The following is a 19,526-nucleotide window of genomic DNA, read 5'->3' as shown; positions in this document are numbered from 1 at the left end:
TCTTCATGCCGTCCTGCAGTTAGTCTCTCTTGGTATTATTCTTCACCTTTCCTGTGAGTTTAAAATTATTTCAAGAAAAGTTAAAGCTTTTTAAGAATCACAATAAAGTAGTTAATAGGAATAAATAAAAACTTAGCGGGGCGCGGAGACTGACGCCTGTAACCCCAGCACTTTGGGAGGCCGAGGCGGGCGAGGATCACTTGAGGCCAGGAGTTGGAGACCAGCCTGGCCAACATGGTGAAACCCTAAAATTAGTCGGGCATGATGGCCTGCGCCTGTGGTCCCAGCTACTCGGGTGGCTGAGGGGGTTGGATGGCTTGGGTGCGGGAAGTCCAGACTGCAGTGAGCCGTGATGGCGCCACTGCCTTCTAGCCTCGGCGACAGAGCGAGACCCTGTCTCAAGAAGGAAAACAAAAAACAAAAACATACACACAAAAAAACCACAAAGTGCGTTCACGTTTGCTATGACTCCCAGACATCAAATCATAAACACTCCTACCGGGCGCGGTGGCTCACGCCTGCAATCCCAGCACTTTGGCAGGCCGAGGCGGGCGGATTACAAGGTCAGGAGTTCGAGACCATCCTGGCCAACAGTGAAACCCCCGTCTCCAATAAACACAAAAATTAGCCGGGCGTGGTGATGCGCGCCTGTAGTTCCAGCTACACTGGGGGTTGAGGCAAGAGAATCTCTTTAACTAGGGAGGCGGATGTTGCAGTGAGCTGAAATTGCGCCATTGCACTCCAGCCTGGGCCACAGAGCGAGACTCCGTCTCAAAAAAGAAGAAGAAAGAAAGAAAGCAAGCAAAAAAAAAAAAAAAAAAAAAAACCACCTCACAATGCTTACTCCTAACGCGTGGAACTTGTGTCGACATCCACCCTCGGTTACTGCATACTCAGTCACACAAGCCAAAGCAGGAAACAGCGAGCTGGCAGCCTCACCGACGAGTCTCAACTAAAAGGGACTCCCGGAACTAGGGATGGGGACTCGGCCTAACACAGTGAGTGCCGGCTATTGGACTTTTGTCCAGTGACGGCTGAGGCAAAGCCCAGGGCTATCCAAAGACCACGAGAGGGGGTGTGGGAGAGAAGCGCCGCGAACAGCCATCGCCCAGCACCAAGTCCGCTTCCAGGCTTTCGGTTTCTTTGCCTCCATCTTGCGTGCGCCTTCCGGGCGTCTAGGTGAGCTAAGGCTGAGGTGTCAGCGGCAGGAGAGTCCGGCCGCGACAGGACGGTACGTGCCCCACGCTCTAGCCCCCGCCGGCGGCTCCGGAGCTGTCCCAGACCCCAAGCCCCGACGCCCGGCCCTGAATCAGCGTTGCAGCAGGCCCTGCGCCTGCCGCTCCTCACAGCCCTGCGCTCCGGGAAACTGCAGGTGGCCGGCAGTGGCCAGGGGATGGCGGGGGCGCTTCTGGAACCTGACTCAGTTTTGTAGATTTCTTATCTCGGTTGTTTACCGCGGGCTGAGCGGAATGCCCCCGCTTCCGCTTCCGCCCCTCTCCGAACCCCCGAACCCCTTCTACCGGCAACTCCGCCCCGGATTCCCAGAAAGGGGCGACCTGGGCCACTGCGGTCCAAGTTTCACCCCGATGGACCTGAGAGACCGAAAGTAACCCTTGGCTAACTCTAGCCACCCCCTGCAGCCGCAGCCGCAGAGGCCCACCCGCGAGCTTCAGTGGCGGGTCCTCAGCGTCGTGTAAACTTTGCTTAAAATGATCTTGAGAGTTCAATTCTTGGAGTGAACTATTGAGAAGATCTGGCATTTTTCCTTTCGAAAGTTGTTGGGAACGTGGACTTTCCCAACAGTTGTGTGTGCGTTCGACCTCACTCAGTGGGAGCCGCCGCCCTGTAGGGAATTTAACAATAGCCTAGTCAGGGCTGTTATTTTCCAGAGCAGTTTAATATCTATTTTGCCCAAGTGCAAGGAAAGCTTGCCTTGGAAAAGCTGGGAATGCCTGACTGAAGAAACGTTTTTAGAGCCTTTTAAAATGAACCTGTTTCTGCTATTTTTCCACCGCTTCAAAAGGACTGGGAAATGTAAAATGACTTCAAGATGTTCTTACTTGAGAGTGTCCGGATTTGGACAGAAGGCCATGTTCTTTTAATATTAACAGTGGCACGCAGTAGAACAAAGGCCACTGAAATTCAGAATCAGTTTTTGGCTCCACGGAGTGGGAAGTAAATTCAAGGACGCCAGAGGTCTTGCGAATGTTTTAATTGGTTGACATTTGAAATTTGTTCTTAAGCAAAGAAGGGTGAAACCAGTAGGGGGTTAGCATATAGCATAAGTAAAGCTTTTTGAATATCAACAAACTGCAATAATCTAGAACTGAGAGCGGGCTCTGGAAAGTTTGACCTGCTTTAGAGAGAGATTTCAGATAAGAGGAACAGAGTTTTTGGCCCTTTTCGGGTTGGTGATTCCCCTAAATAACCTTACAAAAGTTTTGTTTAACAAAAAACCTGGCTCGAGCTCCAATATCTTTTTTTTTTTTTTTTGAGACAGAGTTTCACTGTTGTTGCCCAGGCTGGAGTGCAATGGCACCAATCTCTGCTCACCGCAACCTCCGCCTGTCGGGTTCAAGCGATTCTCCTGCCTCAGCCTCTCAAGTTGCTGAGATTACAGGGATGCACCACCATGCCCGGCTATTTTTTTATTTTTAGTAGAGACGGGGTTTCTCCATGTTGATCAGGCTGGTCTCGAACTCCCGACCTCAGGTGATCCGCCCGCCTTAGCCTTCCCAAGTGCTAGGATTACAGGCGTGAGCCACCGCGCCCGGCCCAACTCCAAGATCTAAACAAAAAAGAGTGGGTCGAAAGGAAGTTTTGAATGTTTACTGTTTGCTTTACATACATTTAATGTTTGTAAATGTTTGCTTTACATACATTTTCTTGTTTTGTTAATACTTGTTTTACTTAACAGCTTTTGGGTCAAATGTCCTCGTTAAAATGGCTTTCTCTAGCGACTTTATGTTTTTCGTTTGTTTGTAACTGACATTTGACCTCCTTACTTGCTTCCTTATACCGGTTACTTGCTTCCTTGTACTTGCTTGCTTCCTTGTACCGGTTTCCAAGGTGAAGCCATTTGCAGGGTCGCTGGGTTTCCCCTCCCCCCGAAAGTCTTGCATGACCCGGGGTGGGCGGGATAAGGTGCAGTTTTTTGAGCGTTGGGCTGGGGGCCTCCAGGAAGCTGAAGCGGAAATTGCCTAGGCCCCTGGGGTATCGGAGGTCCTACCGCAGCTCCTAGTAGGTGGTCGGGGCGCAGCGGCGGTCCCCACTCAGTCCTGGTGGGGCCGCACGTAACTGTACTGAGATATGCATAAGCCCTTTGACCACGCATGGAGAATTTTACCTCCCAGAGACACGCGAGTGGCCCTGTGCAAGTTTCAACTGCGAGGGGGCGGGAAATTCCGCACACAGGATTCGAGAATTTATGTCTTGTGTGGTAACATTTCAGCCGGTGGGCGGCGGGGATTAGGCGTGAAGCGGTTCAGTAGGCAGAGGTTTTCGGACGTCCTCCGGCGAAGCCACCTGTTAATGTATTTGACTTTCTGTCCTTGTTCCTCGTCCCATCTGGAGCATTTCCAGTTCTGCTTTTGCGGAGCAGCAGGTCTGAGCTTGTCCGGCGAGGGTGGGAGTTGGTCCCGGCGGAGATCCAGTGGGAAGAGCCGACGGCTGCCCGGGCGTGAGTAGATCGAGAATCCTGCCCGATCCCCGCCCCTGGGCTGGTGTCGCCTTGGGCTCCTGGGACGTTGGGGCACTGTCCCCCGATACTGGCAGAAAAGAATTGAGTCCTCGCTTTTGGCCCTAGGTCTCTTCTTTGAGCCTCCAGTGGACTCACAACACTCTGAGGCATGTTGCTCTTTCAAATACCAGGAATGGACTCTGGGGAATGGGGCACCCTTGAAGTCTGATTATTTCTTCCCTGTAGAGCCCCAGGGGCTAATTAAACTCGTGTTTATGGACTCCAGTGCCTCCTTGCCTTTAATTCAGTATAATCCTACCAACATTTATTGAGCTTCTCTGGGCCAGGTAGAGTTTTGGGTGCCGAGGACATAGAAATGGATCTAAACTTGGTTCTTGTCCCCATAACCTCACAATATGGTTGAGAAAGACTCAGCAGTTACCTACACAGGTAATTTCGAGTCAAGGTAGTTTAGACAAGATCCACTGACAGCCTGCCTGGGGGAAGCCTGTGGGCCATGGTGGGGCAGTTATGACACCATGGGTTCTTTTTGTTTATTTGTTTGTTTGTTTTGTATTTTCTTTTAGTATGCCCAGGTAACTTGCAGAACCCAATTGTTCTTTCTTACTATAGATCGGTGAGGTGAAAAGCACTATCATTATTGGAATGCCCTGTATCTCCGTTATACACTCCTCCTGTCATCTCCCCTCAGAAGACTTGACACCCCACCCTGGTGCCCTTTTTCTGTACTTGCATATGCTCAGCGGCTGTCTTTGCACTTGCTTCAGGATTGTACCTAACATTCTGTACTGTAATGCATTTTCTTCAGACACTCTTCAGTCAAATTGTATTACAATTACCTGGATTAAAATACATGCAAGGTAAATAGAGAAAACCCCTAGGGGATCATTCCCTAGAGATAACCAAAGGTTTCAGTGTAATGTTTTTCCCCCCACATTTGTGCTCTCAGATACAATCTTTTACATATTTTTTTAAAAAAACATTCATAATATTTTTGTTTTCTAGTTTGTAAAATATTTCATTTTTTAAAAATTGTGTTTATTTACAACCTGCTTTTTTCTAAAAAAGATTCAAGGTGGGGCCTTCCTTTTTTTTTTTTTTTTTTGAGGTGAGATCTTGCTTGTTGCTCGGGCTGGAGTGCAGTGGTGATCATAGCTCACTTCAGCCTCTAACTCTGGGCACAAGCAGTCATCTCACATCAGCCTCTGGAGCAGCTGGAACTACAGGTGCACGCCACCACACCCAGCTCCTTTTTTTTTTTTTTTTTTTTTTTTGAGACAGAGTCTCACTCTGTCACCAGGCTGGAGTGCAGTGGTGCTATCTCTGTTCGCTGCAGCCTCTGCCTCCTGGGTTCAAGTGATTCTCCTTCGAAAATTGCTTGCTTTTCTACACTTGTTCTGTATTTATGTTCCTTTGATGGTCTCCACTTCTAGCCACTTTCTTTTTTGGGTGATTTAGGTTTTTGGCCCAAATAGATAAACATCTTCTACATTATTTTTCTCTTATTCTCAATACTGGGTTGCCATCTTTGTTGATTTAGTACTTGTTAAATGAAAGAGAAGCTACACACCACTTGATACCACTTTCATCTGCATACTCAAGATAATTTGTATCTTCTGCAGTGAGCTCTTCAGTTGAAGAAGTGAATCATTTATATGTATATTTGTATACTTTAAAAAATGTAATTGAAAAATCCTCTCACAGTTACTTACTCCAAGGTTTAAAATGTTTCCCAGGGTAATGAGTTTCTTTAGTCATGTGACTTTAGAAATGGGAACCAAAGCTACCTTTCCTACTTGTGAAATTCTTGAGTTTTCTCCTTGAACTTCCTTTGTATCTTCCCTTTGGCTTATATATCTGTGTTTTTTGTTTGTTTTTACTTGCAGCTTTCAAAAGTAGTTTTCAAAGTCAATGAGATTGTTTAAAAGAGTAGGTACCTGACAGTCTTTTGCTTGAATACTATCTGGTGAGTAAACCAAATTCCCTGCAACAATAACCACAACTTGGAATCAAGAGTTAAATGAAAAAAGTAACTCCTTCACCATTTACTGAGCACCTGCTGGGGCTAAGGAATGGGAGCACGTAGATCTCTCTCTGCTATCTGGAGCTCCCTTTCTGGTTGGAAAACATAGAAGCAGCGCAAAAGTTTCGCTCAAAACCTTGGCCATGGTATGCTATTGAAACCCCATAGTTCAGATTTTATACTTGACTTGAGTTCTATTCTAAGCCATGGCTGGATTATTTTAATCTGGCAAATAATCATAAGGCTGGATTATTTTAATCTGGTAAGTAATTATAAGGTTGTGCTCTGTGATGGAGCTGTTAATAAATATGTGGTAGCACAGGCAAGTTGTATATAGCACAAAGCTATACCCCCAGAGGAGACACTATATCAGTTGCTGTCTGCCTAGGCTTTCTGTAAACGTGCTGGCTATCATTCAGCCTAAATGTAGAATGAGTCTATCCTTTAACCTGGGTAGTCACCAGGAATGTCAAGGAACCTAGAACAAGGAACCAGGCAAGAGATGAGAAACTAGGGGGACGGATGAGTAGGTACCAGGGATGGTGATGAGACTGAAGCAAGTGGGGAATTTTTATTTTCTTCTCTACTTTTCTCTATTTTCCAGATTTTCTTAGAGCAAAAAGCAGGTAGTGCTTTTTATAGAAAATGAATGCTATATAAAAGTAATTTTAAGAACTTTATATCCGTAGTATTATGTACAATTTCTGACTTTGAACAGCGCTATCTCCCAAAGGGCCAAGTTTGGCCCTTTAGTTACAATGGAGAATCTGTTGTGTAAACTGAGCAAATATACCTGCCAAGTTGAAATTTAATTTAAGCCAATCTTGTCTAGATTAACTTAAGAGAATGTCTCCTAAATATTTTATTGCAGTAATGTAGCATAATTGATAGTATGCTATTCTCTTGAATAGATGGGATTGTTTCTTGAGCCACTTTTTATTCCTTTGATCAAAACTTTGAGGAGAAGGAATACCTGTTTTCCTGACTGCTGTTGCATGAAATTAGACATCCAGTTCCTCTAAAGGTGACATCAGATGGTTTAGATACCTAAAAAGAAGTGAGGCTAAGCCATAGGTCTTCTTCATACTACCTGAAGTTGAAACCTGGTCTCTGAACTCAGTCTTTGCGGAAGCATTAAAATCTGACATCTTGCTTAAACTCAGGCAGCTTGACCTGTTGTTCCTTTTTCTCTGTCAAATAAATTGAAGCCTGGTAATAGATTGATGATGAGTTCCAAACATCCCCTTGGTTGGATACATTGTATTCTCCCCACTCACAATGAGGTCCTGCCAGTGTCCAGGAAGTTTTGCATGGGGACTTACCCATCCTCTTAGAATTACATTGCAAGTCACTCTAAAGCAATAGCATTGTTAACGCATGTAGTTGCAAAAGCTTCCTTTCACAAGCTCACTCTTCTGGATCCAACAACTGGATTCCAAGTATGGTATCTTAACTACACCACCAGCTCCATCTTGCTTCATTGTATGTTATGAAGGGATGAGTAAGCATTACACATGGGCTGCAATGGTCCAATGATGACCAGTCTGTTCAAGACCCAAGACGGCTGAGCTTGGCAGCCCTGGCCATTGTTTACCACAGTCTAATGAATATGAGTAAAAGCTATCTATCCCCAAGGACCTCCACATATGACAGTACTCAACTGAGTCTCACACAGGATAGAATAAGATAAAATGCTGGAAGAGAACACAAACAGTGCTATAAAGCAGGAAGAGATGACTTGCTTTGGGGATCAAGACAAGCTTATGGAAGAGCTATCTTGAAAGATAAGATATAATTTCAGGTACAGACTGAGAGAAGGGAAGGGGCTTTCCAAATGGAGGCAAATGCTTGAGTGAAGTTGCTGGGACAGAAAAATACTGTCCGGGGACCATTGAGATATTTGTTGGTTTGGAGTTAGATTATGGGTTGGGCTGAAGTGGGGATGATACTCTTAGTGCTTGAGCTATGTATCAGAAGTTTGTCCCTAGTGTGATGCACAATTTCTGATTTTGAACAGAGCTATCTCCTGCAGGGCCACTCTTGGACCTTTAGTTACAGTGGGCAATCTGTTGTGTAAGCTGAACAAATATACCTGCCGAAGTGAAAATTTAAATTTAGTTAAGGGCACTACATCAACTGATTTACCTCCCTTGCTCCTGGTGACTTTTCCCATGTTTCTATATCCAATTAGATGATGATTTATGATCTTTTGATCTAGATGCTTTCTCATTTCTGATTCATTCTTGTTTTCTGCAGCCTACATGTAACTGTTAGGAACCAAGGAAGTTACTGGAGATACTGTCTGGTTGGAATTTGTGGGAGCTTCCCTGAGAGTCATGAAAAGTCTGTTCTGTCTTAGTCTGTTGTGTGCTGCTGTAACAAAATACCCACAACCAGGGTAATTTATAAAAACAGAAATTTATTTCTCACAGTCTGGAGGCTGGGAAGTCCAAGATCAAGGTGCTGGCATCTGGTGAGGGCTGCTCCCCGCTTCCAATCTGGTGCCTTGAACACTGCATTCTGCAGAGGGGAGGAATGCTGTGTCTTAACATGGCAAAAGGTGGGAGGGCAAAAAAAAAGAAACTCCCTTTATCGACCCCCTTTATAAGGTCATCTAATCCCATTCAGGAGGGAGGCGCCTCCAGGGAATGATCACCTCTTAAAGGCCCCACCTCTTAATCCTATTGTATTGGCAACACCTGAACTTTGGAGGGGACACATTCAAACCATAGCAGCCTCATCAAAGAATTTTATAAAATATAACTTCTAATTTTATGTCATTTTATAATTGGGATCATCTGTTGTTCTGCACACCAATAGAGTAGGAAGGTGAATTTTGTTATGTTCAGGATGAATGCACAAGACTTCTGTGAGATGGCCACATTCTACTTTACCCAGAATTGTGCAACCTCTTCTCCTTTTAGAAATTTCTGGATGACACTTTGTTTGTTCACATCTCCACTGGGGCTTCCCAGACACCTGAAAGTTCAGGTTTGCATGGTGCTTTCTGCAGCTGGCAAGACAGGTTTCTCCATTGCCGCCCAGTTTGTGGGGTTGCTTAGAAATTATATTTGCATTCACGCCATAGCTCATTGGACATGACATTGCTTTCATGCCATACGATGACCTTGCTTCACATAGAGAAGCAGTAGAAAGAAGGGAATGTTAAATACGTCTTTGGATGGCTTAGCTGGTCCTGCTGCATGCTTTGCTACTGATTACAGGGAACAATATGTGCCTTTGATGGAGGTAGCGTTGGTGTTCTGTGAGAAAGGTTGAGAAGCCTGACTACACTTAACTGCATTTGCTGACACCTGGTTAGGGCTAATGTGGGTACCAGGGAAGTGTGTTAAGTGCTTCAATAGAGGTGTTTTGTTTTGTTTTGTATTTTTTGAGACAGAGTTTCACTCTTGTTGCCCAGGCTGGAGTGCAGTGGCGCCATCTCAGCTCACTGTCAACCTCCACCTCCTAGGCTGAAGAGATTCTTATGCCTCAGCCACCCGAGTAGCTGGGATTACAGGCATGCAGCACCATGACCAGCTAGTTTTTGTATTTTTAGTAGAGACAGGGTTTTGCCATGTTGGCCAGGCTGGTCTTGAACTCCTGGCCTCAAGTGATCCGCCTGCCTTGGCCTCTCAAAGTGCTGGGATTACAGGTGTGAGCCCCTGTTCCTGGCCAGTTCAGGCATGAACTTTAGAAAGTTCACTTAGATGGAAGGTAGATTTGGAGAGGGTAAGGTCGGAAGCAGGGGAACATAATGACTAGGGGAATGAGTTTGGATGAGAGATGGATGGTAGGCACCAGCACTTAAGGGACAGGTGCAGAAAGAGTACGCTGAGGAGTAGGAGAAAGTTAGAGAAGGGTCTGTGTAGAATATAGTGGTGTGAGCTCAGCCAAGGGAGAAGAGTTTCAAGGAGGGATCAATTAGCAGTGTCAGCTGGAGTTGAGCAGTCAGTTGAAAGAGGACTTCCAAGTTTTTGGATGTGGCAGCCAGGAGGTCACTAGGGCCTCAACAAGAGCTGTGTCATCAGGGCTGGGATATTAGTAGGGGCAAACAAGGCACTCGCTTCAGGACAACATGTAAGGGGGTGCTCAAAAAGTCAGTCATCAACATAGATGATATTTTAATGCAATCTTTTAAAAAACAGACATAAATGCCAAAAATCTATGATGAACAAAATACCAAAAATTTAAATAAAGACAGCATCAGTATTGCTGATTGTCCCTTTTGCCTCATATTCCAGTATGGCTCAGGACTGAATGTGGCTGTGTAGAGGAGATGGTGGGGTGAGGCGATCCAGGTGGAGGCCTGTTGAGGAGTGAATTGTGGTTGAAGAAACTGAAGCACTGAGTACAGACTGTTCCTTCACGAGGTCCCAGCTTTATGTGAAAGGGAATAAAGTGAAAGGATGGTCGGTTCAGGCTTTTTTGAGGGTTTTGGCTTTATTTTTTAAGATGGAAGACACTTGCACATGCTTACGAGCTGGGAGGAGCCGTCTCTGGAGGTAGAGAGAGGATGATGAGAGTAGACATAGGGACTTAGTAGAGACAGGAGGGCACACAGGGAGGCTTAGCTCTAGGCAAGCAGGGGGCAGCAGGGACCGGCTGGGGCAGTGGAAAGGTAGAAGGTGGCAGGAGTTTGTGCCTGATACATGGATGAGAAATGGCATTGGAGGTGGTGTTGGGATGGAAGAGAGTGGTGCAGATTGGAGCACTCCTTGAAGGGTGTGGGAAAGGAACTGACCAGAGTCGTCTTGTAAATGAAACTGTTGAGCAGCCATAGGGCCCGGCTCAGGAAACCAGCAGGGTGTGGTGGTAAGTAGTTTTCAGATTGTGTTATCTCTTCTCCCTTCCTTCGGAACTACTTGCTACTTGAGTTGTAGGAGTGTTAGAGGCTTACTCATTAAGGCAGGAGTGCTGGAGTGATCAACCATCCCTGTTTGCCTGGGACTGAGGGGTATCCTGGGACTCGGTCACCCTAGATGCTGCAGGGCTGGCAGGCAGGAGGGAAAAAGGTGAGATAGTTGAAAATGCTGGCCAGAGTTTGTAGCATGCGCCCTCTGATCTCTGGGTCTCCACTGTCAGAGGGTCTTTGAGCTCAGTTCTAGTGGCAGCCTCCTGATCCTCACTTCCCTGGCTGAGGCAAGGTTGTTCCAGCAGCCCCAGGAGTCTTTGTTAGAATCCCACCCCAGAACCCCTTCCTCCAGTCCTCTCAGCAGTTTTGTTGGTTCCAGTTTTAAGTGTAATTGCTATATAAAATGCCTGGAGTATTTCTGTTTCCAGAACCGGGTGCTCCTGTTAGCTAGTGTGTGAAAGATAACTCTGACTTGCCTAAGCTTTGTTGGCGTTTTGAATAATAATTGGCGATAGTCTCATGACTTCTGCAAGAGAAATGAAACAGAAATTGATCTCAGGTTTTGTTTGCTCTTGTTGTGAAGGTCGGGGACAGTTTGTCCCAGGGTGTGGGTGTGGAAAAGAAGGGGAGATACAGTCATTAAATTAGAATATGCCTGTGAGGGGAGTTAAGGGGAATTCCTTTAAAATTCTAGAAAACACACACAGTTGCCAATTTTGTCTGACTGGGGAAAGTGAACTGCTGAAAACACTGCGGGGAGAAGTGAAACTAATGGAATCTTGATCAGTTAGGAGGATTGGGTATTTGAAAGCAGGGAAGAAAAATAATTGGGCTTGGATATTCCTTTTGCCCTTCATCTGAGTAAGGTGAAGGCAAGTGAGTCTTCAGAAGAAGTGAATGGGACACTGAGTCCGGCAGCTCAGGCTGGGTGGAGCTGGTAACTGATGGGCACAAGTCCTTTTACTGGGCTCTAAAGAACTCACTCATCTGGATGTGGTGGCTCACACCTGTAGTCTCAGCATTTTGGAAGGTTGAGGCAGGAGAATCACTTGAGCCCAGGTGTTTGAGACCAGCCTGAGCAACACAGTGGGACCCTGTCTCTACAAAAAACTGAAGACCTCACGAGCTTCCCTAGTCTAAGAGTAATTTTTATGTTAGTTTCTTGGCTTGGGCTTAAAAGAAACCGCAACAAAGTGGTGATTATTTGGACCCCAGCCCTACCTCTCCCTAGTATGCTCTCCTTTCTCAAGTGCCCAGCACCTCTAGCCACAGTGAACTGCCTCCAGCATACACACATGCTGATATTTTGCTGCATCCGAGTGGGCTGGCTCCACACGGGATCTGTAGTTTCCTTTTGATATTTTCTTTCAGTGTGCCAGATGGTACCACTGAGTAATCTAGATTTTGCTGCCAAACTCTACCCCCGTGAGCACAGAGGGAAGACAGTATGCCAGTGCTCTTGCTGAGTGTGCGTGACTGGGTGTGATGGTTGGAAGAAACAAACTGAGCAGATCACGTTTTTTAAAATGATTATCTAATTTGTTAACTCTTGGTGGCATTGTTATATTGTTGATATTTATGAATTACAAAAGTTAGATGACTGTGAAAAAATAGAGAATTAGAGATTAAAGCACTGTTGGCCTGCGAGTGGAGTATAGATTTGGGCTTTCCAGAGCACATAAAATTTGTATTTATCTTTCTGAGTGCCAATTTTTCCACTTTCATTGAGCAAATTTATTTTAGTAAATTTAACTTAGCAAATTTAATTTCTCCAGTTATTTACAAATAATCATATTAAGTGAAGTTTGGATGAATGGGCACGCCCATTTCAAATTTCTAACATATTTTTTCCCCTTGTTCTCATATAAAATTTTCTATTTATGTGTTTTTATTTAAGATAGCTCAAATCTTTTGTGGACTGATATTGTATGTAAATAAATAAATGGATTCAGTGCTTCTTTCACTAAATACAGCTAGATAAATATATAAATATACTTGAACACAAATACAAAGCAACCATTGGCAATTTAGAGTTGGGTTGTGTTTCCACTTATTTTTTGTTAATAAATTTGGTTTTAACCTGAAATACTGTCTTATAGGAACAGATAAAGAACACAGGAGGTGATTTAAGTTTTAGCTGTGAAACTTAGAGTAAATAGGTTAGCAACTTAAATTTTGCAAGAAAATAGGATGTTTCAATGGAAGAAGTTAAGAACACACCCATTGCATGAGCTCCTTACCCCTCCCACCCAGCCCCATCCCCAGAGTGAGATCTTTCCCCAGATCCTCTGTAACTTCCTGATGTTCCACTGAGAACATCAGAAGTACTGATGGCAATTGCTGCCATGTAGCAGTGCATTGAGAGTCAGGGCCTCTGGCACCTCCGTGGGGCTCAGGGTCTGAAGACGTGATCCAAACCTGACAACTTGCTGGCAGGTTCTGTGAGCATTCGTGATGAAGTTGTGAAAAGGGCTTGGGGTCTAGGAGGATGGCAGCAGAGGTTTCTGCCTCCGGGTGTGAGTGAGGGGCTTTTGAAGTAGGAGAGCAACTAGAAAAAAGGAGTGGCACCGGGACAGAAACTTCTTTTCCCCATTGTTTGTTCAAGGCCACGTGGGTGGAGTCATTGAAGTGGAGATTTAACCCTGTGATGCAAGTTTCCCTGGTTTAGTCAGGCTGTCTGTCATTGGGCTTTTCCCTCTTCCTCCTACTACATACTTCTTCCCTATTCCTCCTACTGAGGTCATTAATCCCTTAGTTGTAATTTTCCCTGTAACATGCTTTACATTCTGATGAATTCTGAAAAAGAATGTGGGGTTTCCTAGGAGATGATTTCATCTGTTGTTTCATTTCCTTTGCAATGTAGGTTTTCTTCTCTGTCGCTTTGGATTAGTCTGACATTTTGGCTCTGTCTACCAAGGATCCCTTTTTATAGACTTCTATAGATCCCTTTCTGTAAAAGTTAATCTACTTAGGTCAGGGAGACCACCAAGAAAGAAAGAGCCCATACTTTCAATCTTAGGCGTAAGGTAGCTTGATAAGATTTTCAGAAAAATTCCCTTTTAACCACAGAACTCCCCCACTGGAAAGGATTCTGAAAGAAATGAAGTCAGCCCTCAGAAATGAAGTTGACTGCCTGCTGGCTTTCTGTTGACTGGCCCGGAGCTGTACTTCTGCAGACCCTTGTGAGCTTCTCTAGTCTAAGAGTAGGATGTCTGCTGAGGTCATCCATCAGGTCGAAGAAGCACTTGACACAGATGAGAAGGAGATGCTGCTCTTTTTGTGCCGGGATGTTGCTATAGATGTGGTTCCACCTAATGTCAGGGACCTTCTGGATATTTTACGTGAAAGAGGTAAGCTGTCTGTCGGGGACTTGGCTGAACTGCTCTACAGAGTGAGGCGATTTGACCTGCTCAAACGGATCTTGAAGACGGACAGAAAAGCTGTGGAGACCCACCTGCTCAGGAACCCTCACCTTGTTTCGGACTATAGGTAATTCATCAACTCTTCCTGAGGCTGGATAGGTGGGAGGGATTGAAGTGTCTCAGACTCTACTGAATGGCAGAAACGAGGATAATAAGAAGTGCAGCCACTTTATTGTCTCTGCCCACTTATCCAACTGCCAGATGACGTCACTTCATTCCTGTGAACCCTTTAAATTCTTGAAACTTTCTCTTTCTCTTTCTTTCTCTCTTCTTTCTTTCTTCCTTCCTTCTTTCTTTCTTTCTTTCTTTCTTTCTTTCTTTCTTTCTTTCTTTCTTTCTTTCTCTCTTCTCTCTCTCTCTCTCTCTCTCTCTCTCTCTCTCTCTCTCTCCCCCTTCCTTCCTTTCTTTTCTCTCCTCTTCTCTTCTATTCTGTTTTGACAGAGTCTCACTCTGTTGCCCAGGCTGGAGTGCAGTGGCGTGATCTTGGCTCACGGCAACCTCTGCCTTCTGGGTTCAAGCGATTCTTCAGCCTCAGCCTCCCAGGTAGTTGGGACTACAGGCGTGCGCCACCATGCCTGGCTAATTTTTTTTTTTTTTTGTATTTTCAGTAGAGACAGGGTTTCACCATGTTGGTCAGGCTGGTCTTGAACTCTTGACCTCAAGTGATCCACCTGTCTTGGCTTCCCAAAGTGCTGGGATTACAGGCGTGAGCCATTGCTCCTGGCTGAAACATGCTTTCTCAAAGGAATTGGGATCATATGCAGGTAGAAGGGACAGATGGTACGTGTTTGCCTGAAGGATAGAATGACAAGACATGAAGAAAGATAGGAATGACTAAGAGCTAGTCATTCTTGCCAGCCTCTGACAGTGTGAGATCTGTGGCGGTGTTTACTAGTTAATTTTCTGTGAAGTCAGTCCTTGATAATTTCTGGTACAAAGAAAGGAAATAACAAGTCTGACAGTAATCTTCCTACCTTTGTAGAAACTCCATCATCCCTTCTGAATCCCCGTTGGCCCTACCCCTGCTGAGGAAGTTTATCAGGGTGGGATCCCTTCCTGTGCTTCCTGCCCTTGGAGACGTTGGAGAGCCCGAATTGAAAATCTTTTCAGTTAACTACATTTAAACCCCTTCAGTCCAAAGAGGAAATGGCCACTGGAGTCTGCTTTAGTTCCCACAAGCTTTGGGTTGCTCCTTCCTCCTGCTCACATGTTAATGTCTTTTAGAGGTTCAGAGGGGCATGGAAGCTACTGAGAGACTGAGTTCCTGGGGAAAGGAAGATAACTTGTAACCTTAAGTTGGTGTTTTCTTTTTTTTGAGACAAAGTCTCGCTCTGTAGCCCAGGCTGGAGTGCAGTGGTGCGATCTTGGCTCACTGTAACCTCTGCCTCTGGGTTCAAGTGATTCTCCCGCCTCAGCCTCCTGAGTAGCTGGGATTACAGGCATGCACCACTATGTCTGGCTAATTTTTGTATTTTTACTAGAAACAGGGTTTTGCCATGTTGGCCAGGCTGGTCTTGAATTCCCAGCCTCAAGTGATCTGCCCTCCTCGGCCTCTCAAAGTGCTGGGATTATAGGCGTGAGCCACCGTGCCCAGCCAGTGTTTTTTCTCTCGACCACCAGCCTTTTATTATGTTGATAATGTGTATTTGGAGATGATATATATTATCAAGAACTATACTAAAAAGAGCTGAAAGCAGTGTGGGCTCTGGGAAGTATATGAGATTTGAACTTGGAAAGCCTGTTTTTTTTTTTTTTTTTTTTTTGAGACGGGGTCTTGCTCTGTCACCCAGGCTGGAGTGCAGTGGCGTGATCATAGCTCACTGTAGCTGGAAGACCTGTTTCAAGCCTCAGATCTATCAGTTATGGCCAGGCAGCCTGGGCCAATCACTAACCTTGTTGGGCCTTTGTTTTCCTACTTGTAAAGCGAAAACTAATAATACCTGACTTTACAAGGTTGTTATGAGCATCAGCTGTAATAATTTACTATGTGAGGTACTTTTTAAACTGTGAAGCACTCTGCAGATACAAGGGATTATTATCGTTGTTGTTATTATTATTTTTTTTAATCTTCCACCTATTCAGCCATCAGTTTTAATGTCAGTAGTCTTCAAACTTTCTGGGAGGTGCCAACTGAGTTTCAGTGAGTAAATTAGGGCAATCTCTCCATTTCCCATTTCCTTGCTATGATGAGTGGAGATTCTTCAGGCCCTCTGGGAAGAGAAGGGGGCCAGTAGACGGGGAGTGCTAGATTTATTTATTCATCTGGTGAGTGGGCTTCATTGTGTATTGGCATGTGCTAAGTGTTTTGGTAAGCTCTAGCACAAAATGAAAAATCTGTCATCCTCGAGAATCTGAGAGGCTAACTGGGAAAATGGGCTTGATGACAATGTCATGCTAACATACTAACCACAAGTTGTCCTTAGGAGCCCCCAGTAAAATGCGGTTGTTGGTTCTCAAAGTCTATTTCCTGGAAAAAAAAAATTATATATATATATAGTGTTAGCTCCAGCTACCACTGAGTCAGGAGAGGCTTTCTAGGCAAAGACATCTAAGTTCAGAATCCCCGTGATCCAGATGCCTGTACCCTTTAAGTTCAGAAGTGGGCTGGGATATGTCAGGTGTTTCTTTCCTTTAGCATCTTGCCATTCAAAATATGGCCCTTGAATCAATATCACCTGAGAGCTTGTTAAACAGAGACAACAAGGCTCCTTCAAATTCTATTTCTGTCTTTTATGTTAGTCATTTGGGTTCTTAAGTCATTTCACTATAACCTCTGGGGGAGCTAGGGGATTCTTTAGGGAAGTTTCCGTTCTCTGAGTTGTTTTCAGAAGCTGTTAGTTGGCAAAGGGGGTACCATCTCCTATTAAATGCGCAAGGACAAGATCCCTTTTTTGAGTTCCCTTAAGATCTCTTCCTGGGGTGATCCAGGCTTGCTGTTTTATGAGGGAGGGACACATTTACACAGGCGCAAGAACTAGTCTTTCAATCCATTGTTGCATAGGGGAAGTGTGGGCACTTGGAGTTGTCCCAGGACTTGTGTCTGAATTAACTAAATGAACTTTTCTGGTTTGCAGAGTGCTGATGGCAGAGATTGGTGAGGATTTGGATAAATCTGATGTATCCTCATTAATTTTCCTCATGAAGGATTACATGGGCCGAGGCAAGATAAACAAGGAGAAGGTGAGTTTTCTTCTTTTTGGTTCATGGTCCTAAGAGCCTATCAGAAGTGGGAGCTACTATTTTTGATATAAAGGGAGGGAAGCAGGTAGTCTGCTGCCACTGTAGTGGGAGTCAGACATCTCAGGTGGTTTTTAAATAACATGAATGGGAAGAGAATTGGTTTATGAATTGAAGAAATAGGATAATAATATCTTCTGGTGTGGCCTTGGATATTTCTTTTATCCTTGGATTTTATCCTCATTTCTGTAAAATTCATAGGCCTGGCTCATATGTGTTTCCCTCCCTGGTTTGACGGGAGTGTGGGGAGGACATCCCATCTGCTTGTGCTGGGTAGAAACAGGAAGGAGGTGCTAGTCCATTATGGTATCGCTCTCCTACTGCCATCTATTTCTCCTCAGCTGACTCAAGGTCAGTGTGGGGTCTAGGCTTCGTGTAGGAGTGGGGTGGGGGGAGGTTCTTGTAACTGATGTATCTGGGAAATGGTAAAAGTAGAGATTTAGAGTTGAAAACCAGGAGGCCGGGGGTGGTGGCTCACGCCTGTAATCCTGGCACTTTGGGAGGCCGAGGCGGGTGGATCACGAGGTCAGGAGATCGAGACCAACCTGGCTAACACAGTGAAACCCTATCTCTACTAAAAATACAAAAAAAGTAGCTGGGCGTGGTGGCAGGCGCCTGTAGTCCCAGCTACTTGGGAAGCTGAGGTAGGAGAATGGCATGAACCCGGAAGGCAGAGCTTGCAGTGAGCCAAGATCACGCCGCTGCACTCCAGTCTGGGTGACAGAGTAAGACTCTGTCTCAAAAAAAAAAAAAAGAAAAAAAAGAAGGCCGGGCGCGGTGGCTCAAGCCTGTAATCCCAGCACTTTGGGAGGCCAAGATGGGCGGATCACAAGGTCAGGAGATCGAGACCATCCTAGCTAACCCGGTGAAACCCCGTCTCTACTAAAAAATACAAAAAAAAAAAACTAGCCGGGTGAGGTGGCGGGCGCCTGTAGTCCCAGCTACTCGGGAGGCTGAGGCAGGAGAATGGCATGAACCCGGGAGGTGGAGCTTGCAGTGAGCTGAGATCCGGCCACTGCACTCCAGCCTGGGTGACAGAGCAAGACTCCGTCTCAAAAAAAAAAAAAAAAAAAAGACAAGAAAAGAAAACCAGGTGGTGGTGAAGATCTAGGGGATGTCATGGTTACTAGAAAAATATTTAAAATCCATGGCCACGCGTGGTGGCTCATGCCTGTAATCCTAGCACTTTGAGAGACAGAGGTGGGTGGATCACCTGAGGTCAGGAGTTTGAGACCAGCCTGGCCAACCTGGTGAAACTCCGTCCCTACTAAAAATACAAAAAATTAGCCGGCGTGGTGGTAGGTGCCTATAATCCCAGCTACAGGAGTCGGAGGCAGGAGAATCACTTGAACCCAGGAGGCGGAGGTTGCAGTGAGCCGAGATTGCGCCATTGCACTACAGTCTGGGCGACAGAGCAAGACTGTCTCAAAAAAACAACAACAACAAAAAAGAAAAATATTTAAACTCCAGTTGGCCTAGCACAGTGGCTCATGCCTGTAATCCCAGCACTTTGGGAGGCCAAGCCGGGCAGATCACTTGAGGTCAGGAGTTCAAGACCAGCCTGGCCAACATGGCAAAACTTCATCTCTCCTAAAAATACAAAAATTAGCTGGGCATGGTGGTGGGCGCCTGTAATTCCAGCTACTTGGGAGGCTGAGACATGAGAATTGCTTGAACTCAGGAGGCAGAGGTTGCAGTAAGCCAAGATTGTGCTATTGCACTCCAACCTGGGCTACAGAGCGAGACTCCATCTCAAAATAAATAAATAAATAAATAAAAACAACATTCCAGTTGGCCCTACGTGGTACTGTTGACCTAAGGATAGGCCAGGAAATGTCTGAGAACCTATTGTTTCTAAAACATGACAATAGACCCTCAAAATTGGCAGGCCAGCGCCTGCCTCTGACGACTCAGATAAGTCATTGCTCGAGGATTTCCTCATGTTCCTAATGATTTTAGTTTTGTTTCTTAAGTCCCATTCAACGCAAAATGGGAAGGAAAATGAAACTAGAACTCCCTTTTTGGTTTCTGCTAGTAATTGTCTCTCTCAGTCATTTTTATATATTTAAATTATGATTATTATTTTCAAAAATAAAGATAGCACTTCAGTAACCAAATGTTAAATGCAAAGGAAATAGATCCCAAAGCAATGCCTGTTTCTGGACTATAGTTTGTTCATAATCACTGTGGCCCGAGGTAAATGAATAGCAGAACACTCAAACCTTGTTGTAATTTCGCTTTTTTATAACCCCCTGAGTCAGAAGGTCAGAATGAGTTGGAAGGTCCAGC

General features: G+C 45.1%; 1 protein-coding gene across 9 annotated transcripts in view; it reads left to right on the top strand.

The window, feature by feature from the left end:
* The first annotated feature begins 823 nt into the window (after nucleotides 1-823).
* Nucleotides 824-19,526, top strand: part of CFLAR (CASP8 and FADD like apoptosis regulator) — a 54,300-nt gene continuing 35,597 nt past the window's right edge. For 3 of the 9 annotated variants that reach the window (XR_004441863.1, XM_033231981.1, XM_033231983.1), the window contains exons 1-3: nucleotides 3,268-3,679; nucleotides 13,648-14,067; nucleotides 17,075-17,180. Coding sequence is in view for 4 of the 9 variants with exons in the window: in XM_033231981.1 (XP_033087872.1) it covers nucleotides 13,787-14,067; nucleotides 17,075-17,180 (387 nt within the window). In the remaining 5 variants the exon portion in view is untranslated. Of the gene's footprint in view, nucleotides 1,232-1,263; nucleotides 3,680-9,313; nucleotides 10,539-13,647; nucleotides 14,068-17,074; nucleotides 17,181-19,526 lie in introns of those variants that run through there. The other 6 variants (XR_004441865.1, XM_033231982.1, XR_004441864.1 and 3 more) reach the window with 5 other exon arrangements.

The sequence above is a fragment of the Trachypithecus francoisi genome, unplaced genomic scaffold (genome assembly GCF_009764315.1).
Source record: "Trachypithecus francoisi isolate TF-2019V2 unplaced genomic scaffold, Tfra_2.0 Lachesis_group13, whole genome shotgun sequence".
NCBI lineage: Eukaryota > Metazoa > Chordata > Mammalia > Primates > Cercopithecidae > Trachypithecus > Trachypithecus francoisi.
The sequence above is the reverse complement of the archived record's forward strand: the minus strand, read 5'-3'. Positions and strand labels throughout refer to the sequence as shown.